The sequence below is a fragment of the Coloeus monedula genome (genome assembly GCF_965178545.1).
Source record: "Coloeus monedula genome assembly, chromosome: 18".
Classification (NCBI taxonomy): Eukaryota; Metazoa; Chordata; class Aves; order Passeriformes; family Corvidae; genus Coloeus; species Coloeus monedula.
In genome coordinates, this window is record NC_138798.1 from 901,969 (window position 1) to 929,256 (window position 27,288).

Sequence of the window (27,288 nt, forward strand, 5' to 3'; positions counted from 1 at the left end):
TTATTCAGCATATTTCTTGTGTCTGTCTTGAAATGAAAAAATATGTTCTATTTTCAAGTCAGCTATAACTTCTAAAAATTGGGCTAAACTTTTCATAGAGATTTCCAAAATTATGCAACATATTAATGTAAGTTTCTGCCTAATGAAATTTCTCTGAGACAGTTGAATAATTACTGATGTCACCAGAGTTCACATGGGGGTTTTTAACATTTGCATCTCTACATTTGTTGCTAAAAAATCTGCCAGTCTTTGGAAAAAAACACTAAGCTTTTTGAGCTGTGGTTGATGTTATGCTTAGGTTCAGTACATTTCGTCCTTTTTTAGTGCCACGAGACTGAATTTTTCACCTGCTGGGGCATGATGTTACCATGACAACAGTTGATCTTGTTTGCTGTTCTCTGCTCTTTGTGCATGACAAAAAGGAAAGCTTTTCGAGAAATATTTGTGAAAGCTGATCTGACTAATTGCGATGAAATGATCAGTAAAACAGATCAAGAAATGGCTTCCTCTGTTTCAATATGGGTAATAAATGTCTGTTCCAAGGAGCAGCACGATGATGGTGACAGTTTAATCAGGGCTGGGAGGTGTCTCCACGAGATGGAGAGGCGCTGGCTGAGCAGCGTTAGGGGAGCACAGAGGGACCTGGGGGCAGAGGGACCTGCAGGGACATCCCCCACTCCCACTGCTGCTCATCCATCCTCTGTGGGACCCCAGGGCAGGGGGACCTGCAGGGACATCCCCCACTCCCACTGCTGCTCATCCATCCTCTGTGGGACCCCAGGGCAGGGGGACCTGCAGGGACATCCCCCACTCCCACTGCTGCTCATCCATCCTCTGTGGGACCCCGGGGCAGGGGGACCTGCAGGGACATCCCCCACTCCCACTGCTGCTCATCCATCCTCTGCCTGCCTTCTGCTGATCAGCAAATGGAGACCTTAATGCTTCTGTAGGTAATTGATTAGAGGATGCTTCTGTTGTAGCCTCGTCCCTGATGAGCTCCAGGGCTGATCAGAACAGCTCTGTTCGTGTGTTTTAGCTGATGATTTTCGTTTGTTCTGCCACTAGAGAAATTGGAGTGAGTGGAAAATGTGGATGAGGTGTTTTCTAATGAATTATCACCAAGTGTGAGTGGGAATTCACACATGTGCAGGAGCCACTAAAACCCTGCTCTGCATCTGAGTTGTTATTAAATGTTTGGTGTAGTATTTGGTGTGACCCACAGAACTGAGTTTAGATCTTTAGCTCATCCTCTGGTCTCAAGGCAAAAGAGCAGTTTACTACCAACTGAAACAAAAGACATGGAGGATGATGGTAAGATGAAAAGAAAATACTTTTTCAGGGAACAGTGAGGAATATCCCCTTCAGACCGTGCCAGCTTGATACCAGCTTGCAAAAGGAGTTAATGTTTAAGCCACACCGTGTTTCCTTTGTGCCTTTACACAAGAGCAGGGACGTTGCTCATTCCTTTCTCCCTTAGCAGTGGATAATTTTTCTTTCCCTTGGGTATAATTTGTCCCTGAAGGAAGCAGGACTCTGCCATGGCAAAGGAGAATTAGACCCTCTGTATATCAGATACACAGATTATTTTAATGTGTTGAGAAGAGAGTGTAAAAATAATTGAAAGAAAAGCCCCTGAAGAAATGCTGATTTTTCTTCAGCCCACAAATCAAATTAATTGACTTTCTAATACTACCCTTCCTTCAGCCATGGTAGGTATAAAGTCAAAAAGTAATGTCTTGAGGAGAGCTTGCATATTTGGTGATTCATTGCAAAAAGCTGCAGCTAGAGTGGCTACTGGTATTTACTCATGTGTGGATGCTGTCATAAAACCACTGCACTTAGATATATCTAAAGTTATCACTTCACCCATTTTCATGTTTAAAAGAGTTGAGAAGGTCTTGTCATGTCTATGCTATGTGCCATAAGGTGAAGAAAATAAGGTAGAGACTGTGATGAACAGCTCTGAGTGACGGCCATAGTCTGAGCAGCAGCAAATCAAATGTGGTTCCGTGTGATCCTGAACTAGGGGGATCTTTCAGAAGTCCAGGTGAACCTGGTGTTTCATCTGCCCTCTGATGGAGAAAATGCTTCAGAGGAATGGGCAAAAAGAAAAGAGTGTGAATGAAATGAGTTGGTTGTACAAAGCTTGTTATCTTCAGAGTTTTATTGAAGTGAAAAATAACACCGAGAATGGATTGTTTGTGTTTCCTCCATAACATCTGCTCCCAGTTGCTATGGTGCCAAGACACTGGTGATTTCCAAGGCCAATAAACTGCTGCAGTTCCTGTGTCCCTTATTTAGCAGTGCTTTTTAAGAAGTGCTATTTTTATGTAGTGTTTCTTATGCTAAATTCAGCCTGCTGATTAGAGGGGTAAAGCTGCATTTGTTTTCCTTTGTTAGAACAAAGTATAATTTGCACGGAAAAGCTCCTATTTTTAAAACAAAGGAAATCCAATTGTGAAGTGATTTTATTTGAAATGCAAGCGTTTCTGAGCAGTTCTTCCTTTACCTTAAGAGTGGTAGTGGAGAACACTGGTGTCTGTTAGTGCTCTCTGTAGGAATTCCTTAGGTTTAATGCTAACATCATGAAATGTCCAACTACTTTCCTGTGCTACTTGCTAACATGTGCTTCACCCTGGCAGTTGAGAGGAAGGATCAAATGGAAATAGTAAAACACCTAAAAAAAGTAAGACTATTTTGTTTGTTTATTTTTTCATTGTATAGAATAGTTTTCCACTAACTTATAAAATGTAATTTATTAAAAGTGCAGCTTTCTGACTGTGGAATTGGTAACTGTGGCAGCCAGTGCTGCACAGAGACAGGGAGGGGACATTCAGCATCCTGCTTGGCCCCACTTTCCTCTTACTGGTGTGCACCCAGAAATGTCAGAACAGAAGTGTGGGAGCCCTGGGTGGCAGGAGCAGAGCAGCAGCAGCTCTCGTGGAAGCCGTTTCTCTCTGCCTGCCTCAGCTTCCACTTTGCCCAGTACTCTGTTGTTAATGGTCAGAATTGTGCAGGACAGTCTTTATTTTTCTTGCATTATGTGGAGATTAATTGCAAAGGTAAGATCAGAAAGGATTTAAAGGCAGTTTGTTGTACAGGCTGTGCCTCTCAGCCCGGCTCTGTTGGCCATGGGGAGGTTCTTTAGTTGTACTATTGAGGATGAGTCAGCTTTGCCTTTAAAATCCAGCTCTTGGAAGAAATAAAAAATGAACTGGTGGTCATGGACCTGACCTTTGAAGTGAGTCATTTACAGGGCCAAAATACATGAGAAAAGATCAGAAGATTCTTAATTTTCTTTTTTTTATGTACCTGCCGACTACAGGTTTTCCCTTGCTCTTAGATGAATTCTGCTCGTGTACCATCCAAACAGAGAACTATCACAGGGGATTATGATCAGAATGTTCCAATGCAGTCCTTCCAGGTTACTGGCAGCAGTAATTCTCAGTGAAAAAGAGCTACAAATAAATGAATAGTGTATAAGATTTTTTTTAAACCAAAATAATTGATGGATGAGCAAACTAGCACACAGGGCAACAGATGCCTTTCTCCAGGCAATGTAGAACCTTGTTACCCAGACAGTGGTGTCAGATTGTATTAAATCTACCGAAGTCATCCTCCTACCGGGAATTTTTTTAGTCAGTCCTCACATCCATAGGAGAATTTTTACTTTTGCTCTGTTATGATCACACATTTATGCCTTCGCTTCTGCACTTTAAAAGATGCAACTTATATATAAGGTAACACAATTTATTTTTAATGTCTCTTATATTTACTTTTTGATAGCTGTTTCTTGATGGATAGTCTCATGTTTTGTGAAGTGTGTGCTGGTGTGTGAGCCTTTAAATCTGTGCAGGGCTCTGGGCACCCCCAAAACCCAGCACACCAAGGGCTCTGCTGTTGGTGTACATTTGGGAGGACTGTCAGTTTTCTGCTTGGGTTTACTCTGCACATCATCCTTAGTGTTGTTTTCTTAAATCAAAATGCCTGTTGGAGCTGAGAGTGCCTGAAGCAGTCCTTACATCCAGCAGGAAATATCCCTGCTGGTTGGAATTTTATCTGCCATGCTCAAGGCATTTCAGATTCTTTTTGCAAATGATGCTGCCTGTGGTCCTGCCGCGAATCCAGCGTGACTGAGGTGTCAGCACGTGTGTGACAGATGTAAGTGTGGGTTATGCTTCTTGTGTTTAACTTGGTGAAAAAGCTTCAGCAGGAGAAATACAAGCTCCATGCAAGTTCTGTCTGTATCCATTAGAAAAAGGCTGGGTTTTGTTTGTTCTGTAGCTTGTTGATGCTAATCTGGGACAAAATTATCAGGGTTTTTTCTGGAGGAAAGTGAAATTGTTCTACAAGCAGCTTCTATTGCTTATTTTCTTATAGTTAATTTTCCACATTGATTTATCTGTAAAATTCTTGGATTCATGCAAGACTATTAATTAAATTGTTTCAAGCCCTTGCTTTTTTTTTATTTTAATGAGCACTGTGTAGCAACATGATGAGAAAGGGGGTGACAGACTGTGCAAGTCATCACTGAAACCCAATGTCAAGCCTCTGGAGACGGGCAAGAAGCTTATTTGGAAGCATGAAGTGCTGTTTCCTTTCCACTTGCACTTCAGTCTGCTCCATTTGGTCAGCATTGGCCTTTATACCGTCGTGCACTGACTGACTTGATGAGTTCTTAACCTGCACTCTACTTGTCTCTGTTAGCAGCTGCAGTGGATTGATTTGCATAGGTTAAATGGGAGGCCTCATCTGACTCCAGTGAGATGTTGCTTCTTAGGCACAATTATATTGTCAGAATTGTTACATCCAGTGAATAAATGGGGAACAGGGAGAGAGGGCATCAGGGAGAAAAAGGACAAAACTCTCATTAAAATTGTATTAAGAAGTCAAAAGCTATTTCAATAAAAACTAGGAGGGATGAGGGAAGAGTGCATGGTAATGCTTTCCACAGGTTTGTTTTTGGACTGGTACTGCTTCCTTGTCAGGAAGTGTAACAATCCCAGTCATGCCACGTTCCAAAATGAATTGTGAAATCCAACTAAATTTCCTCTCAGGTCCAGGCAGTAATAGAGTGGTGCCTGTTTGCATGTCCCCTTTAGAATTTGGAAGAGTTATTAGGCTGGGAGTGGGGAAGGCAGGAGCAGAGAATCCCTGGCAGCACGTCCCCAGGCTGCTGCCAGCACGGCTGGCATGTCTGAGGGCTGCCCTGTGTTTGCTGACCTCTTCTTGCTGTTGACTCGGAGGTTCTGTTTGGAGCTGGCAGGTGTGAGAGCTCAAGTGAGAAGTGTTGCCCTGTGGTTAATGCATTCCGTGCTCGCTGCCAAGTACAGGACAGAAAATGGAAAAATACTCTGTTTATTTAATCACGAGGAGGGGTTGCCATTGTGTGCGAGGGGATGGGGTTTTCAAAAGGCATCGGTCTCTCTAAAAATGTGTTGGAAGTTTCAGAGCTTTCCCAGGATCCCACCTTGGCCAGCTCCCCACAGTTTACACGCCAAGTGTGATGTTCTGTGGTGTGGAACATCCCTGTGGCCAGTTTGGGTCAGCTGTTGTGACCATGGTCCCTCCCAGATTCCTGGGCATCTCCTTGCTGGCAGAGCTTGGGAAACTGGAGATTCATTGATTTAGAGTAAGGACTACTTAGTAACAACTAAAACATCAATATAACTCTCACCCTGAATCCAAAACACAGCACTGTCATACCTACTAAGAAGAAAACTAATTCTCTCCCAGGGCATTGCTCTACATGACTTCAAATCTCTTTTTTAATATACAAATTGCTCGTTGAGTAGAGTTTAGTTCTGGGGTAGCCGGGATTAACTTTTGTCTTTTTTTGCTGAAGATTTATACTCAACTAATCTGGGAAATATTGTGGTGGATCTTGTTAAGGGAAGAATGACTGAAGTCAGTGGATTAGACAGAAAATCACCAACTGCAGTGATGGATGAGCATCCTTTGCAAAAGCCAGGGGGTGTTTCACAGGCTCAGGGAGGGGAGGTGTGAGAGAGGAGAAGTGTAACAGGTACCAGAGTGTGTTTGTGCAGGAGCAGCCTCTGGAAACACCCAGCACTGGAGGAGCTGGCCTTGGGGATGCTGAGAGCACCCAGCTGTTGGCCGGGGTGGGTCGGTGGGTGCTGCCCGGTGCCGCACGCCGTGGGTTCCGTGGGCCAGGGCTGAGCCTCGCTGCTGCACCTCCCAGGGCTCCCACCTCAGCTGCAGGGCTCGGTGCTGCTCCCAGGTGACCCAAGGCAGCACACTGAAACTAATATTTTTGGAGTTTCTGAGCTGACAGTAATTATGACCTGGATCATTTCCAGAAGACACAGCCCAGTGAGGGCACTTGGCTAAAATTTAGAAGACTTTGGCTCAGTTTCTAGCTTTTACCACCTGTTATTGGTTCAAAACCACTCACTTATTCTTTGTTCCTTAGTGCTTTTTTTTGCCGAGGAAGCAGTATAAATATTTCAAGTTTACATTTATTTGTCACTTCCAAACACACTGAGGATATATACAAAAACATTCTCTCCTTATTGCAAGGATTTCAAGTGGCAATCCTGCCACTTGGAATTTAGTCTGTGTATTTCTTAGGCTAGAATTTGTCCAGTAATTCCTGATACAGTTTCAGGTGATTCTTCATCTTTGTGGATTCAGGTGGGATGGGGAGCACAGGTGGGCTTTGTCCTGGTTAGTGAGAAAGTGCTGAGAGAAGTTTCCAACTGTATTGAACAGAGATGTAAGTGAGAAGAAACAGGCTTATAACGAAGGGTCAGTGAAAGTGGGATAGTCACTGCCCTAGCTGTATTCATTCCTGCAAAAAACATGAGAAAATGTATTTTCTTCAGGTGGGACTGACTGTGTTATCTCTCCTAAAGCGCTTCGCGCTCTGCAGAATTTAAGTAGGGTGTGAAAGTTGCTGGCCTAAACTGCCATCACTTACTCCTCCTCTCCTTTCACCTCCTCACCCCTCCGTTTCTGCTTAATTCCTTTTGATAACGTTATTAAAACCTGGTAACCCGTTGTGGCGTGTTCCCCTTTAGAGCCAGCTGAGCAGTATTGATCGGCAGCAGTTGCAGATCGATCCGTGAACGCCGCAGTCGGCTCGGCAGGGCCCTGCAGTGCAGCTGTGTCCCGTGTGGGGTGCAGAGCAGACACCCCATGGCACACACGGGGGGCTTCAGCATTCTGTGGGACACAACTGTTGATTGCACATCCGAGGAGCTGCTCCCTGCGGCTTCTGGGGAGTATAAAATTATTCACCGACTTAACGCACCTAATTTAATCCGTTTAATTCCTCTGAAAATGCAGCGCGAGCTGAGAGATTCTTCTGCTGGCAGCCTTTGGAAGTGTGTGGCACCTCGCAGAGCCTGATTGCTGCTTCTACCTGCACCCCGGAGAGGAGACCGAGCAGGGCTGAGCAGCGCTGACTGCTGAGCTCCTCCTGTGGGGTGGGTGCTGCACCTGCCCCAGAGGCAGCGTTCTGCCCTTCAGCATCTGCCCCAAGATGGTCAGGAGAAGAGCTTCCCACAGCTGAGGACATGTTCTGATACCTTCACATCTTTACTTAAGCTGAACTAATTCTCACTGTCCTCGGTTCATGCTCAAGTTAACAAGCAGGCTGCAGTTCCAGGTGTGGGCAGGCGTGCAGGAGCTCCTGTGGGATGAATTGATGTGTTTAAATCAGTGCTGCTCAGAATGGCCTTCTGGGCGTGGATGTTTTATAAACCTGACACTTAATGTCAGTTTTCTGTAGAAAAAAGTTATTCACATGATGCTATTCCCTGTTCAGCTGACTCGATGATTTTGAGCCCAGTGGTTAATTTCTGTCAGATTGGAATGTCACCCCTGCTTAGATACTGGTCAAGGAGGCATTAGGCAGACATCTGTAAAACCTCACTGCTTCTGGTGCTCAGGCAGTGAGGCTTAGGAGACAATTTAGATAAACAGTTTAAAAACTTCCGGTCATTGGAAAGGTTAGTTTACCATTAAAAACATGAATATCTTACCTGCAGAAAGTTTTGAAATTGACTTAAGAAAGGTATGCTTAAAATAGCAAGTTTTTGGTTTCAAACAGTATGAAAAACATTTACTATAATCTTGAAATTCCATTTTTAGGGCTTGCATTGGTAAATCAAAAATTGCCAATTTATATTTTTTTTTCACACTGAGAATTTTAAAGACAAATTGTGATAAAGCATTACTTGAACAGTTTTTCTTTAGGCCTCAGCAGAATTCGTAGAGAAATCTGCTGATAGTGTGGATTTAGTGATGCAAAATCATAAATTATTTCTAATCACTCAAAAATGGGCCAAGTGTTGCCCACCTTAATGTAGCTTTTGGCAGAAGTAAGCAGTGTTTTCAGAAGACAGTGTGTAATGCACACTGCAGGATGGAGAGGTTACAGATTGCTCAGCATGACTGATGGCAGCTTTGATATGGAATTGAATGTTAGATTTAATCTTTGGGAACTTGTGCAGAAACAAAATCGTCAGAAGTATCAGAGGATGCTGCTGGTTTTTCCTGAGCTCCATCCATTTTGGTTTATGTGACCTGATAAAGCCTTTCCACCCTGCTAGTTTGACCTTTGACTGTATATTTGAGTTTTATTTACTGTTCTTTTTTTTCCAGCTTGTATTGCTGTCTAAATACATAAAAATACATTCCTGGGGCTGTAGTTAATACCTTGATCTTTAGGCTTAGGTTCCTTACCTTTTGACTTCCTGCATTTCTGGCTTGCCTGTCACTGTGGGACAGAGATGCTGTACCCAGATTCTGAGTGTGTGAGTTAGAATGTGGCTGTTTACTCATGTCATGAGTAGATGTGCATTAAAAGTAAAGTGAAATACGTGAATGTAAAAGTATGTACATGAGTGTACATTGCAGTCGTTGGCTTTTGCCCTCAAAATGCTTTCTAGACACCTAAATTGCTTTATTTTCTGGGAGTTGAGTCTCTTCCTCTTCCCAGCTCTGGGTGAGGTGAGGCAGCCGGGTCTGAGCTCTTCATTACCCCCATGGGGAGACTTTTATTATTATTTTTGTAGGCACCAGGCCTGTGAAGCCAGGTCATCTTGCACATCTTTAATCAGATCATCTACTGAAAACATGGGGGTTTATGGCAGAGCTGGCTGTTATTGCAAATTACAGCTGCTGCACCTTCCGTGCCTTTGGCTCTGGGCCTCATATTGCTCTTAATAGTTTGTTAATACCAAATAATGCAAAACCACTGCTTCCTTAAGCACTTAATAGGATGTGCTGAAATGGAGATAAATGGCCTGTAACACTGTTTGCTTCTGCTCTAGGAAAATGAACTGAAGGATGCTGTGCCGGAGAAGAATCGCCTGAGCCTTCAGTATGCCACTGTGTCCCCCCGAGCCCTGCAGCATGAGCAGGTAACAGCACAGCTCTCCAGCTGCTTCCTGGCTTATCTCCTGCTACAGGGACCAGGCTGCAGGCTGGGTGAAAGTGGATCTTACCCAAATCATTGGTTTCTGATTTGCCTGCTTCTCTGTGACAACGTGAAAAAAAAATTAATTGAAAATAAATCGCAAAAAAATGGTCTTAGGGGCAAATGTGATTTTCAGGTGAACATTGAAGACATGCTTCTGGACTTGAGAGAGGTGCATCATTCCTCTGATATGTATTTTCTTAGTGTTGTAAATTGGTAGTAGGCTTTGGTAAAAGACTTTTTTGGTGATTTTGGTGAGACTCGATTGAAGAATTCTCCTCTTTTTCTGAAAAATTTCTGTCTATCAGTTGGGGTTTTCTCCTACCCTTGTGCATCTTAAAATTGCAATTTTAAATTGCTCAGTAAAACGTTGAAAGGCTCTTGGCCAGCAGCAAATGCCCCAAACTCTCTTTAGCAGTTATTTCCCCTGCCACATGGAGTAGTCTCAGCTATTCCAGGTCCTGAGAGAAAAACTCTTTTAGCAGTAAGTGTTTTTCCTCGGTTCTTAACTTGTGCCTGTTGGGGACTAAAAGGTCTCTCTGTGCCTGCAGTGTGGATTTATCTCTGGCAAATTCTGCATGGGGTGACCATGCTGGGAGGAGGAGAGGCTGACGTGCCTCACCTCACCACATATGCATTCAGGGGAGAAACATCATGAACCAGCCACTTTACAGGGCTACATTTAGCTAAAAATAAAACTCCAATCTGGGATTTCTACAGGGCTTAAGTGAGTTGCTGGGCAACCTCATTCATATCCCAGGAGCTGTTACTCACACGGGCTCTGCTGAGAGCCCCTCTCGGGGCAGTGGGAGCTGCCCTCTGGGCTCCCACGGTCGCTGGTCACAGCGTGGCCACTGCTGGACTCCCCAGCCAAAGGGGGCTGGTGAGGCCCCCAGGGCCCTGCCAATCCCCAGAATTCAGAGCTGGCTCTGCACTTGGTCTGCACTTTGTGTGCAGCACCTGGTATCGAAGCAGGCCTGACGTTTCCTGCTGCTGATGAATTTAAATTGGCTTTATATAAAAAGGCAGAGTTATAATACTTTATGATAGGAGGAAGCCATGTGTATCATAGCATCACTTAATTTTATTCATCCATCTGTCTACAAATTTCTCCCTTTCCTAATGTGTTTCTCTTCTCTTTATTGTTGTTTACACATTACCTTTGCTCTTTACCTCACGAGGCACATAAAGATAAAGTCTCACTTGGGCAATTTTATATTCTAGCTGACACACAATAATGTGCATCATTAATGCAGTGAGGGCTCAGTACTTTGGTGACACTAAAAATGTGAGTCCTCTTGCTATCAGCACGTGCACAACTTACATGGCTGATAGTGCTTTATTATAGGTAATGTTTGTCCTGAGGAACATTGAAAAAGTCTACTAAAACCAATTTAAAATACAGAGGTCAGCATTTGTCACATTAGCCACTAAGTTAGAAATAAAATTCCCTTTTACTATTGTAATGTCAGAATTTGTCATTCTGTGGGTGCTTGTTTCTTCACATCTATCAAATACATTCACATAATTAAATGAATTAATTAATATAAGTTAAAAGGCACCGTGCAAAAATTCTGGGTGCTTGCACTACTGATCTCATATCACAGCCTCAATACAAAAACTGAGTGCTGTCTCACTTTTAACAGATCTCACAATATGTAACCTTAGTCACATACCCTGGATGTTAACAAACCTTTGCTTTTCCTCCTTGCATAAGAGGTTTTCTGAGGTCTTTTGCCACACACTGAGGCTGATGATAGATTGTGCAGTTTAGATGCATTTTATTGTTCAGAATGTGTGAAAATCCACAGTTTTGGATGTGGAGGTTGCAGCAGAATTCTAACAGAGTTAGGGCTCAGCCCTGAAGGGGAAAACCTGCCTAAATTAATTTATTCTTTTTCACCCTTGAGAGCTGGCCTGAAAACAGGCCAGCTTCATCCAGGCACATGGGGCTGGAGGAGTGTTGGTGAATTCTGCTATGCAGCACTGAGGAAGCCACTGCTCATTTTTGTACAATGTGCTGAAATTTGACTCTAGAAGGGAGTAGGTACGGGGCTGGCTACCTCTGAGTATGTAAAACTGTACATAACTCACGTGGGTTTGGTACTCTGCTGAGTGAAACAAAATCGCGTTCCAGGTGTGGAGTTTGTGTGAGAAGACTTTGTGACCCTGGCAGTGCTGTGGCACTGGGCTCTGACTTGTTCTCCTCTTCATCTGAATACAAACGAGTCAGTGTTTTAATATAAAAATAGAATAGGCTTTAGCCATTCAATGTTTCCACAGTACCTAAACCCACACCATTTTCATGGTGCTTTCTCAGTAGTGTTTTCTGAACAGGGCCAGTAGCTGGGGGACCTGCAGCTCTCTGGTGCCTGGAACCAAGGCCTGTGGTGGGTGATAAGGCTGGTGGAGCTTTTCACCAAGAACATGAACTGCTGCTTCCTGGGGATGGCTTTCAGTAGCTGCTTTCTGTGCAAGTGTTCAGGAAGCTGAGGGCACTTTACAGAACCCTGGCCCTCAGACTGACTCAAATGAGGGCATGTTCAGTAAGTGTGAAGATACAGGATGCAAAATAAATTGGTTGATGAATTGAACAGAGAAGCATCACGGATCAAAATGTTCCTTGTTTCTGTCATGAAATTAGAGCTGTTTCTGATGCACTCTATTTAGGTCAACTGTTTTTGCCACTGGGAACATTGATGTTTTGATATGCTCCGTGAGTAATTCAAGTTCATGTATATCCCATATGTTCTTAAGCAGCCTGCTTGGAGAGAGCACTAAAGCCACATTTAAGAACAAATGTTGTCTAAAAAAGAAAAAGGAAGTAATAGTCTCATCAAGCTTTATGATGCCATATGGGTTATATAAATGTGTCTATCACAGCATTCTACGTAACACATGATCTTCAGGGGAGAAAGTCCTGGCAAGAATATCCTGTAGAAACATTGAAAGGTGTCGGTGTTTCTGTAAGTAATAATAGTAGTTAAGGTGTTTGGTAGATTTGGTTCTGTTCTTTCCAATACTCAAAATCAAAACCTTGCTCAAAAGATGATCTGCCAGAAGAGAAAGCAGAGAAATTATCAGAATCATTGGTGCATTCCTAAGATTTGACTAATTCAGGTGGGCACGTTGAGATCCTAAGTGAAAGATCCTGAGGTGCTTAAAACATCTGCAGTTCTACCTATCTCTAATCCATCCCTTTCCAAAATTACATCAGCAGCCTGATGAGAGCTGTTTGTTCTGAGAGCCCCTTCCCTGCCAGCAGGGAAAAGCTCAGAGCAGAAGGGTACCCTGCTCCCTAGCTCCCAAAAATACTTGGAATAAGACGACTAGTGAATTTTAGAAGTTCTTTGCAGAGGTGCTCAGTTGGTAGGAATTGTTTTGGAGACAGGGAAGACTAAAGTCTGACAAAAATAACCTCTTCTCATAACTTGTTCAAAATATTGCACTTCATTAATCCCCAGGAAATGAACTGAGAATCCCAGACAACAACAGGATTGCATCATTGATGCTGATACCTCACTGTTTCCTTTTTCCACCCCATTATTCCTCAACAATATACACTGACTGATCTGAGCAATGCAATACAACACAAAGGATGCAGGAGTTAATAGATTCTGAAAATCCATTGTTTAACAGCTTCCTTCGTTAGAAAGAACTGAGAGGAAAAGAAAAATCTGCGCACAGAAAAAAAAATCCTGAGGTTGACAATAATTGCATCAGTTCTTGTGGAAAACATGATTTGTTCCATTTTCCTCTCTTTTTTTCTAGTCCACTGCACACCAAAGAGCCTTTCTGCAGAGCTGAATGCAAGGGCTGGCTGCAACCATTTAGATTGTTTGGTCCATGGCAAAATTTGCAAGTTAACAAACTGGAGCCAGAAGGCAAATAAAAGGGCTGAATCAGCTTTCAAAACATTGCATTAGAAAACGGCCAGGAGAGATATCCATGTCTGAGATTGCTTAATTTGCTCTTTAAAAGGAAAAAAAAAAAAAATGAAAACAACAACAAACAAATAAAAAACCCCCACAGTAATTAAACTGGGGGGGAAGAAGGAAGGAACTTGTCAGTTCCTGAAGTGGAGTCAGAAGGAACCAGGAGCAGCCCAAGACTGAATCCTGAGCATTGGGCTGGTTTGCCTTTCCCTGGGCAGGAACCTGCCAGCCTTGTTTGTGCTCCAGTGACAAAGGAAAGCAGATGCTGCTTGGAACGCTGCTCACTGGAAACATTACTGCTTTCTTCCCTCCTGTAAACACTGCAGAAAAGTGGGAGCAGTATGTGAAAATCATGTTGGGGTTTTCCTTACCCAGGTGTTCATTCCTGCTTGATTTTTTTCTTGATGTAAAAAATGCAGTTTCTGATCTGATACAAGCTGTAATAATCCTGCTATGCATCAATACAGGTCTCAAACTCATAAAGGGCTAAGAAATGACATTTTCAGCTGATGAATTAAAGAAAAAACTTTTCCATGTCAGGCTAAAGTAATTCAATATATTTTCTTGTTTTCTGAAGTGGTCACTATCACTGATGATTCACAAAATCCTGTATAAAAAGACTTGATCATACTGAACTGGTTAACATAGGACCAAGTGAGTTAAATCATGAAACAAATCTTACTTCATGAGTATCTGATCCTTTAAATACCTTCCATATACAAAGGCTTTATGGGAGAGCAAGGGGTTTGTTGCAGAAGAATACTTATTTCTGAATTGTAGGTACAATGATTTCAAGTGTTAACACAGGCTGATCATGTGTATTTGAGTTTATTCTGAAGTCAGTTTACTCTAAAAAGAGCACAGAAGAAATGTAAATTTGAGCTGTATTATATATATATATATATATATGTTAGATCTCTGCCTCTTTATGTAGCACACCCAGCTCTGAGGCCCCTGAGATCCAGAGACTTTAGAAATGTTTTGATTGTCATTCATTTTGTGCATGATATAGTGTATTTATGTAAATTGACAGGACTTATGCATGGCTCCAGTTTGGTTGCTAGACTGTAGTCCTTGCTGAGAGAAAATGTTCTCTGTGTATGAGACACACACAGCTTCCTCAGTGAACATTCCCCCCTGGGCTTTTGTGCTTTTTTCCTATTTCCTTTGAACTTTTTGCTTTCTTTGTTGTAACATGCAGGAATATTTGTGTCAGGTGTAGTTTTGCCTTCATTCATTAGCAGTTTGGGCAATAACCTCATTTTATTTTTTCTAGGTAAAATCAGACTATGACCATCTTCGAGAAAGCCTTCTCAGAGTGACCAAAGAACGAGATTTGGCTGTAAGGGGAAAACACCAGCTCCAAGCCAAGCTGGAGAACTTAGAGCAGGTCCTAAAGGTGTGTATGAAATCCTAAATTCCAGCAATCCAGTACTTCCATTGCTCGTTCATTGTTCCTGATCTCAGCCAGGGAGGGCTCTGCAAACCCAGGGACTGAATGCCCCTCTCAGCTCTGATCAAATGTATGGAATGCAGTGCACCAGCTACTGACAAGGGACCTTAAACCAGCACAGAGACGTATTTAGAGACCTTTATCTGACACTTAATAAGTAATTACATGTAGGTTTTCACTATAGAGTTATTTAAGTCAAAATGAGAAAGAGAGGATGAGAGTATGAGCAAACTGCCAAGGTATTTTACTTTAGAGAGCTGTGTCTGCCAGTCTAACTGGCTACAAAATATTACTGTAGCCCCTACATTCTGTACATCTCTCTGCTTAAGAACTCAAAAATTTTCCTTCACTGAAACAAAAGTACTCTGGTGGATACAGAGATCCTGGCTTTTCATGTTCAGTGCTCTTGTGCCCTGAGCAGAACCCTTGTGAGCTGGCAGAGTACCTTGAACAGGCTTGGAGCCCTACAGCTCCTTTTTAGCACCAAGCCCTGCCCAAGCAGATGCAGTTCATCGTGCATTTCATGTGTGTCCTCATATGCTCGGGAAATTAGTAGTTTGGAGAAATGGCTTGCAGCTTTCCAGCCCATTGGAAAAAAGTTTTGAGAAATATTTAGCCTAGTTTCCCTGTGTAAAAAGAAGTTCAGTTTCTCTTTTGAGAAATTCAGGATGTATCAACAAAGCAGAAAAGGGAAGATGAAGAACTGCTGAATTAGCTAACTTCTGAAGCTGTTCACAGTGCCTCTCGTGCAGAAGGGTTCTGATTTTCTGCTGTGTGCAGGCAGCGTTTCCCATTCATCCCCGTGCTGGTGCTCACCCATCTGCGAGCACAGATGCCAAGGCTTTTGATGAGAGTGCTTGGGTGAGAATTGAATCTGCTCCCATTCAGCACTGTGGATGAGTTCTGCTCTGGGAGCAAGGCTGGGCTCCTTGAGAGCCGTGTGGGTCTGTTCTGGCATCCCCCAGCACACGTTTGGAGCTGTGCAGTCCCTGCCACGGGCAGAACGGGGCTCTGTGCGTGGCCTGCAGCTGCAGGTACGCCCTGCAGCAGCTGGAGCCAGGGTGGGCTGCCCATTGTCCAACCCCCTGGTGCCCGTGAGGAAGCAGAGGAAACAAGAACCATTTGAGCAGGCTCTGAAGTGCTCTTTCAGCAGTTTGTACTCACAGCACTCTAGCTCTGTAGTGGGAAAGAAAACTGATAAATGCAGGATGTCCCCTGTCCCTTCTGTGCTGCTCAGCAGGATTCATGCCTGTGGTCTGAAAGATCCCCTGACGAGGTGACTTCTTCACACTTTCTCTGAAGGACACAGCATTATTTGACAATTGTATTGATGTAGGGAGTCCCTGCTGTATTTTTTCTATGCTCTGTTTGCCTTCTGATGTTGGAACAGCATTGTTAGGACCCCTAGAAAGGCTGCAAAAGGGAAGTGCAAATTTACATGTTAGAAAGGTCTAAGCTGCCTGACTCTAAGGACAGTGATGGTACAGCCAAGTGGATTGTCATTGTCACCTCCTACACAGGCCATGGCTGTGTGCTCATTGTGGGAGCCAGGCCTGGAGGAATCCAGCAGCTCAGAGCTTCTCCTGCTGTTCCCTGGGTGCTCCCTGCATCCCCCTGCCCTGCCCAGGCTCCAGAGCAGCAGGGGCAGCAGCTGATGTGCAGAGAGGGGCAGAGCTCAGACCTGCAGAGAACCAGTTTGAGGCCAGTGTGTGAGGAGGGGAATTGCCCTGGTTTGGGGGAGGTGTGATTGTTGTGCCAGGGAGGGGCAGATGCTGAGTGAGGAGATCCTTGCTGCTTTCAGTAGATCATGACAGTGCTGAAATGGCTGAGGGGTGCTTTCAGGTTAACACTGGTGACCAACTGGTCTTTTCTGACCTTAAAATCTGCACACTCCAGATCGTTAAATAGATATTTTAGGAACCACAGGAATTGAAAGCTGGGGAAGATCACAGATCATGGATCACAATCTGTTTCTTCATTACATTTTATAGATTCACTCTATGTTCACAGTATTAATTATTTATTGATCTTTTCAAAGGACTAGAAATGTTCTGCAGGAGCTTTTGTAAAATAGGAAGAGCTCAAAATATGCTGTACCAATTCAGATACTAAATCTTGAGAGAGAGCTTTTTTTTTCCTGATAATTAAAGGGTTTAATTAAAGGTGTGAAAATTGACTGTCTCACCATTTGTTGAATATAAGAAATGTGCTGATGCTCCATCCATGTCCAGTTTTACATGAGATTTGATGGAAGCTGCTGAGCTCAGTAAATGCAGCTTCATGCTAATTCAAATCATGAGGAAGACTGGTTGGTAAAATGGGTGCTGTTCATGCAGGTAAGAAGAGAATCAGAGCCACTCTTCTTGGTCATTATAAAACACTGAGAGCAGGTATTACCCGTGAACTTTTGTACAGTGCAGTGAAGAAACGCCTACAGGCAAAACATTAAATCCTCACAAAACTCCTAGAAAACAAGCCACAGTTGAGGGTCAAAACTTACAAAGTGGGAAATCTTCTTGTTGTTGTTTTTGCTCAAAGAAAAAGTAAATAAATCCCAAGCAGAGGCCACGTGGAGAAATTTCTGCTTCTTTTGCAAACATATCCAGGCTGAGCAATGTCAGCCTCCCTAGCTGTCCCTCTGTGCTGTGGGTAGTGTGGAGCAGGTAATAACAGCTCATTACAGGGTAGAAATACGCTGATAAAATTTTCTCTTGTACACAGTAAGAGATATTTTGGGCTGCTCTTGTCAGTTTTAGTCATGCATTTGTGTTTCCAAGTGCTGATTTCTAATAGGTTTGTGTGTAATAACTCGGTGCCACAGATAAGACATTGTGCCTCTGCTCTGAGACTATTTTGGGAATAGTATGTAATTTGGAAAATAAAAATCTTTAATACCTGTTTCACCAGGGAAGAGATCAGAGTCTAGAAAGAAATCTTTCTTAACTCCTGTTTATTAAGAGGGTGTTTGAAAGCTACAGTGATGCTGGGGGAATGATATTAACCTATAATGAAAAAGATTTCTATCTGCAAAGGGTATCTTGACATCGTTCAGCTTGTGCTCTTCCCAGGAACCTTTCTCATATTGCTTTGAGCCATTAGCATCAAATATACTTTAGAAGTTGTTTTTGAGCACTGTATAGTCCCTTTTGTCCAAATCCACCTGTGTTAGTTTTGTTCTGTCTAATTTTCTGTAGATAATAGGCAGAGATCAGCAAAGGTAAGCTGTTTCTTTTGGGTCAGCATTTGCAAAACAAATCACAGCAGCCTGTCCTGGATAAAGAGGCACTGAGGGACTTGTCAAGGTAATTTTTTTCCACGCTTTAGTTTTTAAGCACAAAGGCCCATGAAAGCGTGTGCCTGCTGGGAGAGATGGGTCCTGCTCACCTGTGCATCCCCAAGGCCACATCCGTGGCAGTGTCAGAGCCGTGGGTCCTGTGAGGGGTTCATGTGCAGATGCCTGAGTTTGGCTTTGGCAGAGCCGCCTCTAAGTCCTGGCCAAGTCCAAACCCAACCTGGTTCCCCTCCTGCCTCTCAGGGGTGCCGGGGAGGTTTCTGTGGAGGGGACATGTGCCTCCCTGGCCGTGGCAGCTCGTGTGGCTGCAGCTGGGATTGTTACAGTGCCCTGACAGTTCTCCTTCTCCCCTGGCACAGCATATGCGAGAGGCTGCTGAACGGCGGCAACAGCTGGAGTTGGAGCATGAGCAAGCCTTGGCTGTTCTCAACGCCAAACAGCAGGAGATTGAGCTGCTGCAGAAGGTATGTGGGGCCAGGGGCAGGAGATGGAGCTGCTGCAGGAGGTACATGGGGACAGGGGCAGGTGGGGACAGGGGCAGGTGGGGACAGGGGCAGGTGGGACCAGAGTTGCGTGGACAGAGAAAACGGCGTGGGATGGATCTCCTGGTGAGAAGGAATTCTTGAAGGAATTCCCACCCAGCTGCCAGGCTGGTCCCTGCCCTGGATTGTTCCATGGCTGCTGTGCTGTAACAAGGGGCTGTTGGCTGTGCTAAAGGATTTATAAATGTTCATGCTAGTGAGCATTAACCTGACTCCACTGTATCTGAGTTTTTCTGTTGCCCAAAAGGGATAAGAGGGACACAGTCTCATGGATTTCCTTTGTATTTCCATTGCTTCCCTCTATATTTGGCTTGGTAATACTTGTGCATTTCTTAAATGTCACAGAGGAATCCGGTCTTAATTTCTTGGTAATGGAAGTGCGAGGTCTCTACCATTTCCAGCGTGCTGTTAACATTCTCACTGACATATCAGTGTTTTGTTGGGATTTCTTTGGCTTCCTCTGCCAGACATGCAGTTCTTGCTCCCTTTCTCCTGTAAATTAGATTAAAGAGAGTCTCGTCAAGGTACTGACACATCACAGTTGATCTTCCTTTTCAAGAATGCGTCGAGTTTGCTTGGCAGGGCTTTGGTGTCCAGCCAGCGTCAGCCCACCACAGAAATGAAACAGTTGCTTAAATACCTCATTTCCAAGGTCATTCTCTAATTCACAAATCACTTTGAGGCTTCTTTTTTTCCACAATGCAATTTCTCAGTATTCATTGCAGTACAAAAAACATGATGTTGAGTTTCAGTCTTGCCAAAGTCACTTAAAGCAGCAATTGTCTCAGTGCTAATGTTGACTTTTCCAATTGCTGGACTAGATGAAAACACAGAAATAATGCTGCTAATGATAATTTGGTAGAGAATTTGCACAGAGGGACCTTCTCAGCAGAATAAAAGATGTATCTAATATAGTTGCTTGAAATAGAAAGCTGTAGTTGACCAAATGAAATCTTCCAGTTAATTTTCTTTTAGTCTTCCTCAATAAATGTACTTAGGCACACTGCAAAATGCCATTTCTAGTTATATTCAGCTGTTATTATTAGAGCGGCCTCATAAATTTTGGACTTAAATTTCCTGGCAAAGGAAAGAAATCAAAGAAAGATACAGCATTTGTTGCTAATTTTTGTTACATTCTTCTAATAAATCCTCCTTTGGACTGGCAGCAGGAGACAAATCTCTGTGCCACTCTTCCTGCTGTACCCTGGTGCTGAGCTGCAGAGTGACAGACACCGAGCACAGCCCAGGCTGTGTTGCACTTGCTGTTTCACCCAGTGCAACAAGCTCAGCAGATGAATACTTTAAATAAATATGTTATCTAAGGAACTATAACACATCACTGCCAGCTTTAACCAGGAGCTGCTGGCTCACATTTCATCCAGAGCTGGCCTCCCAATGGACCGAGTACGTGCTTGTTAAATTCTTTCTCCCCTTTTGTTTTTTTATTAGAGTCATCTTTACTTAAAAAGTGTTTCCAAAGGGAAGTAGAAGGTCTGGGCAGTAGCAGGATGGCTTTCACAGCACATCTTGGTGCTGTTGTACAGGTGCTGATGAACCACCAAAATGTGCAGTTCAGAGCAGAGCCAGTCACTGCTACAGCCCGGTGCATTTGCTGGCACGTTTTGATATAAATAAGAGTTCATTCTCTTTTTCATATATGTACAGACTGATCAGATTTTTCAGCCTAAAAGGAAGAACATAATATTGTCCATCGAGGTTTTGTGTTAACGAGGGATCAGATGGTCTTTTTCTGTGAGAAAACCTTAATACAAGGCAGTTTGATGTCTAAGAGAGATAGCTATTGATGCAGGTTCTGTTATCATTTATCCAGAACTCACACTCTGGGGAGGTTTTATTAAACTTGTCATGATGGATGACTCAAGGCTTTCTATTACCTGCTGTCACGTTTGCTGGTGCTCGTGGAGCCAGTGTTTTATCCCCTGCTTGCAGTGAGAGTTATTACTGTGGTGCAGGCAGGAATGGGGCTGAGCTGTGGGGGCAGGGGGGCTCTGTCACCCTGCAGGACAGGGAGGGCACTCAGGGTCTGTGGGTTTGGTTTGTGGGTTTGGGTCTGTGCTTTTGGGGACTTCTAGCCTGACCCAGCTCCTGCTGAAGGCAGTAACGGAGTAGGGCAGCCCTGAGCAGTGGGGGAAATGAAGTTAAACAAAGCTGCACCTGTGTCCATCCTGGGACTGTGTGGCACATTCAGTTAGAAAGGCTGTGGGGTGTTGTCCTCCGCTAAACAGGAGAGGTTTAAGACTTTTCTCTGGGGAGGAACGTGCAGAATGACACAATGGTTAACAACATTTGTGCTGGTCTTGGGCCAGCTTCAATAAAGGAGACAAATGTAAATGAAAGTAAAGTGAGGGTAACCCAAAGTTAATGAGTGCTGTTTATTTGGTTTTAAGGTTTAGACTTTTCCCAACCAAAATTTGGCAACTGAATTTCTAAGCTACATACAATACACTTTTCTGCCCTTGTTGATTCCCTCTTTTTGTCTTTGACTCAGTTGATTGGACCATAAATGTTGCACTCCTCTTTTCAAACAGCCTGTCTTGTGGTTGCCTTGTTTTGTGAGCTGTTTTCCTTGGTGATAAATGCTGTTGCTTCATTAAAAGAATGAGCTTAATTTTTGTATAACTTTCTCCCAGCCGCTCTGGGAGGTTTCTGCACCACGAACCCCCCAACAAATAACAAACTGCATTTAGAGGGTTTCGGGGAGTTCTGAGGTGATGTTGCAGCGTGTTGAACACGTTTTGTTGGTCCAGCAAACGCCACTGCTCTGCAGCCTGGCTGGGATTTGGCCTCCTGAAACAAGCAGTGATTTCCAGGCTTGGAGCCGGAGTGCCGGAGCAGTGCTGGCACAGCCGCCCCTGCGAGATGGAAGCTGGCTCTGGATGTGAGGATAAGTGTGCTGCTTTATGTGCTTACAGCATATTGTATGTGGCATGACTAATGAAATTTCCTTCTTCCTCCTTTCCCCTCTTCTTCCCTTTTTCCTTTTCCATGAAAACAAGGCTCAGGTTGAAGCTAAGAAGGAACATGAGGGAGCAGTTCAGTTGCTAGAGGTAAGATCCTCTGGGTTACCTTGGCTTGTTCAGGGCCCCTTCTGAGTGGGATAACTTTTACAGCATCGTCACTGTTGCACATTTCAAGGAGTATGTAGGCAAATGACGTTTTTTTTCTCTTCTGATGTAATTGCATCCTTTAAGATTTATAATTCAGTTAGGAGTGCATTAAGCTGAGCTGTTGGAAGTGATGTATGTTTCTCTTTTGGTTCCATTTTTTGTAAAATACTGTTAAAGGGAGTGATTAATTATGAGAATTTTGATTTATCAGGCTGGAAATATAGCAGCAAATACTGGTCAGTTACCCAGGGTTCCTAATTAAATACTGTCTAATAAACATAAAGCAACATGTTAAAGAGCCAGAAATTGTAAACCTAATGAAAGAATTGAGATACTTCAAAAAACCTTCAAAGGCTGTGCTAGAGAGAGAGTACTTCATTTTTCTGCCAGAGGAAAAGGCATTAAAAGATTATTAAGTGTTAATGTACGTGTCCTGAAGGATGTGCAAAAATACGGGTTGATAATAGCAAGTGCATTGTCAATATTTCTTTTAGAAATCTGCTTTTATCTCAAGGTAATTTCCAGTCTTTTTCCCTTCCCACAGTGTTTCTGTGTGTGTACTTGCTGGCTATGCCTTGGTGAAAGGTGGTTTTTCCCTGGTGCTTTGACAAACTTTAAAAAAAAAGTAAAATTAAAGCATTTGTTTGTTAATATCTATGAAAGTTAATATTCCCACAGAATGTGTTTCAGTTACAGGCTTTCATTATCATCATATATATAAAGTTTGTTTTAGCTTCCAGTCTATAAGGTGAAATTATTATTTAATGCCTGGTAGAAAGTCAGGCAAGAGATTATTCACCCCCCTCAAGCTGAGCACAATTCTTATGGAGCTGATTTGTCTGCAGCCTCTGATTTGCATAACCCCAACAAGTTTCCAAAGCTTTTGCTTTTTATTGCCACAAGCACATTATTTTTTAGCCTTTTATTTAATGTGCCTTTTGCAGTTTCAGATCAGCAGCAGTGCTGATTTCTCTAGCGTGGTTTGTGTTAATGCATGTTTTTACACGTGTAACTGTTCTAATGTACTTTGCTTTGAAATGTAAAAAAAAGTATTCAAAACTGTTTTTATTTCTTTGTTTATTTCACATCTCTTTGTTTACTGTGTCTTGTTTGGGATTTATTGCTTTGCACTTCATCCAGAACACCTTGGACAGCATGCAGGTATTTTAGGGCATAAATTCTCCTTTCCCTGTCCTGAATCCTGCACTTTTCCCTTGAAAATGAGTACGATAGCCCTGCCTCACCTTGCATGGGATGCGTGCTAGAACCATTGTTATGCAAGCATGCTTTGCATTTATTGGCCTCATACCAAATCATCAAAATCAGAATACTTTTTCTACAGGAAATTGATCTTGGCATGATTTAATGAGAGCTCTGATCCTGGTTTTCAAATCCACTTCCTTACGAGCATGCCCAGTAGGAATGGTTTGGTAATTCACTCGAGATTGTAACTTTCTGACTGTGTGGATTTTGTCTGAATTCAGATTGTTTCTTTGCTGATACAGAGACTGTTCCATGTGATACTTTCACCTGAGGCTGATTGGAGCCACCCAGGGAAAGCCATTGCTGCTCTGCAAACAGTTAAACTGTGAGATAATAGCTGCACAGCAGAACATGCTGATTACTGCTCTGAATTCAAACCTGTCCACCTGGAAAGTTGCTCATCATCTTACCTGTCCTGTGTGCACAGTGTCTGTCTTGCAATGGATGAAGTCTGCTTCATTTTGCATTCCAGAAGCCGTTTGAATTTTAGAAGCAGCGCTGGGCGCTGTGTGAGGAGCTTGGCAGCTCCCAGGTGACAGACACTCAGTCTGCTCCGAGCAGGAATGTCTGCTGTAGGCAGCCGCAGCTCTAGAGAGATCTGGGACACCTCTGTGCCACCTTCCCAGGGCAGGGTGTACGGCAGGAGCCACGGCACAGGATAAAAACTCGGAATGCTGAGGCTGTGAGCTCGTCTGGCTCTGCAGGGCCTGACACAGATTTGTAGATTTTCTCCAGTGAGGTGACTCTGGCTGGCTGACAAAGCGAGCACATGCCTGGGGTAGGGAACAGGGATGAGCATGGGGATGCCTCCTGGAAGCTCAGTCGTGGATCTTATGGCAGATTTTCTTTATAAAGTACCAGCTTCGTGCTCACGTCTTACTCACCACCCTGCTAAAAATAAAGCAGTAAAGGCATTTTTATTCCAGGCTTCGTATGGTTGTGAGAGAAAAACTTGAAATTTCTACATGCTCAGAAGAAAAGACAAAGAAGGAAGTTACCAAAATACAAATAATTTTTAAGTTAACAAATAATAATATTAATACTTCTTCAAAAATATTTTTAAGGCAGCCTTAGCTTCCTGTTGAGGTCAGGATTGTGATGCTTTTATTTTTTATGTGGTGCTAGAGTTTCCATAACTGCATGTGGAAAGGTCAGTAAATATTCTTAGAGAGCTGAATAGCTCATCCTTTAACTTTTCATTGGAAAGTGGGGACCAAAAAACCCAAAGCAGTTTACTTCTTTCTTTGCTTAATGTTTGTTTAATTTGTCCTTTGACACTGTCCATAGATGCCATTTTCATGCAGCAAATTAACAAGTAGCAAAGTCAGACATTTCATTTGCTCGAAACCGCAGTGAAAAGATGAAAGACAAAAACCCCAAGCATTTCATGTTCGTGTAAAACTCCCACAATGTGTGATTCTTACCGTGTCTTGTTTCATAATCGATCAGGTGAACACCCTGAGATTTCTTTTGCAGAAATAAATTCATTTGTGTGTTATGAATGCAAAGAAATTGTATCTTCAAAATTCATTCCAACTTTCAAAAAGTATGTGTTACTAGAAAAGGAACAAAGTACCACATTGTGTAGTAGAAAATTTGGATGTTTGGGTTCTTCTGGGTACTGTAAGTATTTTCCTTTAGCTAGGGTCTTTCTACAGGTGGTATGTAATACATGTTGTTTTCTTGATATAAAAAATGTGCAGTTTTTCTTATATGAACCAAGAATGTTATTTTTCTTTAAAGAAACTGAAATTGTTAGTTCAGTTGAATGAATTTAATTAATATCCAGACTTCCTTTGTTAGTACAGTTGTTTAACTAAGCACAAGAGAGGTTTTTAATGAAGGAAGGTGGTGTTTGTTCATCATAAAGGGCCGGAGTGGGATACATTATTATATCCTTAATTTAGCTGGTACAGTGAATGTGCAGATCTGGGTAAAAGGGGGTTTCATGCTGTGGGGTCTTCACTACTCTTTGTATGTTTGGAGTAAAACCTGTAGAACGCCCCCGGAGTTCCCCATGCCCTTTGTCACTGCTTTCAGCTGGGGAATGTCTTGGACATCACCTCATCCATCTTCTCACACCAGGGGTTCATGAGCCGTACGTAGGCAGATTCCCAGCTCCCAGCTGAAGCTTATCTTTTAGCTTCCATTTGGTTAAAGCCTGATGCCTCAAAATTCAAACAAAAATGTTATATTTTGGTACTTCTCCCACCCTTACAAAAGCCTCTTCTTGGTTGGTGCCTGCTGTGGTTTGGCTTTACAGTGAGCAGCATTGTTTTTAAGGGCAGTTCAGCCAGTGGCTGGGCCCAAATTCTGCAGGAGTCACTGGGGGTTTTCTTGCTCTTGCTGGGATTTTAATACACAGATGTTAATGGAGCAACTTAGGAGGCTTCAGCTTAATAGCAGAAGATGGGCAAACCCCAGAAATACACCTGATTATTAGAGAAGGTTGGAAAAGCGCACAAAACTGACATTCAGATGTGTGAAGAAGTCACAAAACTGTGGCATCTTTTTGCAGGTGTTCTTGGCAGTGGTTTTTTAGCGCTGCCAAAATCCACGATGAGGAATTTCCCCTTTGGAGACTGGCGATGAAAGGCGAAATCGCCTCAGTACTGCAGGGCTGCCCGCGGGTCGGGGTCTAAGTGTGGGCGAGGATTCAGAGGGAGGCTGTGGGCCTGGTTATCCCAAATCCTTTGCCTGTCCTGGCTTCCTGGTACCCCAGAGAACGTGCTGCAGGCAGCCCTGCTGTGCTCTCACGGCGTGCCTGTGTTGGTTGTGCAGGCCAAGGTCCGGGAGCTGGAGGAGAAATGCCGGACGCAGAGCGAGCAGTTTAACCTCCTGTCCAGGGAGCTGGAGAGGTTCCGGCAGCAGGCGGGCAAGATCGACCTCCTGAGCAGCAGCTCCTTGGCACCCTCGGATCTCTCTGGTTCTCCTGGCAAATCCCTGTCCCAGTTAATGAATGGAATAGCCACTTCTATAGGCAAAGGTAAGGACCAGCAGTTATTGGTGCCGGTGCTGCCCTGGTGCAGGTCTGTGATGTACAGAGAGTTCGCTGCACGCGTGGAAGAGAGAATCTGCTCCTGTTTCTGTTTGGTGACTTGTTTGAATTTCAGAGTATCTCTTAAGCCTTCGCTGAGCTTGTTCCAGTCTTACCTGGGCACTGCTGTGAGCAAAATTCTCTCTAAGTGTTGTTGAGTGTAGTGATGAGAAACCTGTTCAGCATTAAAATTACGTATTCCTCATGTGAAAGTGTACCTCTGCTGTGAGAAGAATGGCTGTCTGAATATCCAGGCTTTGTTGTAAACCCTTCCCTGTTTCGGGGCAGGAGTAGGTCTGCTGTCTTGTTGAAGGAAGAGTTAATGGGGAAAGAAAGCACGGAGACCCCACACACTGCATTGGCCATTACATTAAAAAATCATCTAAATAAATGGAGTAGAACATGGGGAAACTGAATGGAGTGTTTTGACAGACATGAAAATTGTTTGGGCTCAGTTTCATTTGTTTAACAGAAATCATGCACTTCTCCTTAAAAATTTGAAAGTAAAATGTTTTAAAAAGCAAAAAATAGTTTCAAAAGAAATGGAGAACATAAAGTAAAAAAAAAAAATTCATTTGCATCTGTATTGATGTTCTTACACTTACAGTCCCCAGCACAGTCAACAGTATGTGTTTATCCAAGATCTGTGCTGAACTTTCACCAGGTCATCTCCTGTTGCCAGAGGCAACGGCTCTCCTAAGTGCAGAGCTTTGTAAACGATCCATTATTCATTGGAAAATTACAGAGATCAAAGCAAGAGGTTACCTGGGGACTCTTAAAAACAACTTCCATGTAAATGACACTTTAGGTTGTGTGTTATTCCGTGTGGGGAGTGTGGTCAGTGTCACCCAGGCTGGAATGGCTTCAGTTGTCCTGCAGAGGAACAGTTGTCAGGTCATTCTCCTAACTTACGGATTCCCCCAAAATTGCTTGAAAATAAGTATGAAAAGGAACTGGAAAAATCAAATGGTCTTGACTTTTTTTCCTAAGCTTCTAGAACAACTCTGGGGCACAGGGGCCTGGAAATCAGAAACGATTTCCCTGCTGCTGCAGACGAGCAGTCGCTGTCAGTGAAGGGTGCTAAACTCGATGTGAAGCCGAGGCAGAAGGTGCCGAGGTGACATCCTTCTCTCAGCTCAGCTCAGCTGAGCTCAGTGGCTCTGCTTCGTGTGCCTTGGCTCCCTGAACACGGA

General features: G+C 43.4%; 1 protein-coding gene across 7 annotated transcripts in view; it reads left to right on the forward strand.

Annotated features, from left to right (window-relative positions):
- Window positions 1-18,484: 18,484 nt before the first annotated feature.
- RIMBP2 (RIMS binding protein 2) overlaps window positions 18,485-27,288 on the forward strand; it is a gene marked incomplete at both ends in the record, with an annotated part of 37,742 nt that continues 28,938 nt past the window's right edge. For 3 of the 7 annotated variants that reach the window (XM_082293402.1, XM_082293399.1, XM_082293404.1), the window contains 3 exons: window positions 18,485-18,589; window positions 21,685-21,735; window positions 25,840-26,044. In XM_082293402.1, the coding sequence (XP_082149528.1) occupies window positions 18,488-18,589; window positions 21,685-21,735; window positions 25,840-26,044 (358 nt within the window). Of the gene's footprint in view, window positions 18,590-21,684; window positions 21,736-22,935; window positions 22,957-25,839; window positions 26,045-27,288 lie in introns of all 7 variants that reach the window. The other 4 variants (XM_082293398.1, XM_082293403.1, XM_082293400.1 and 1 more) reach the window with 3 other exon arrangements.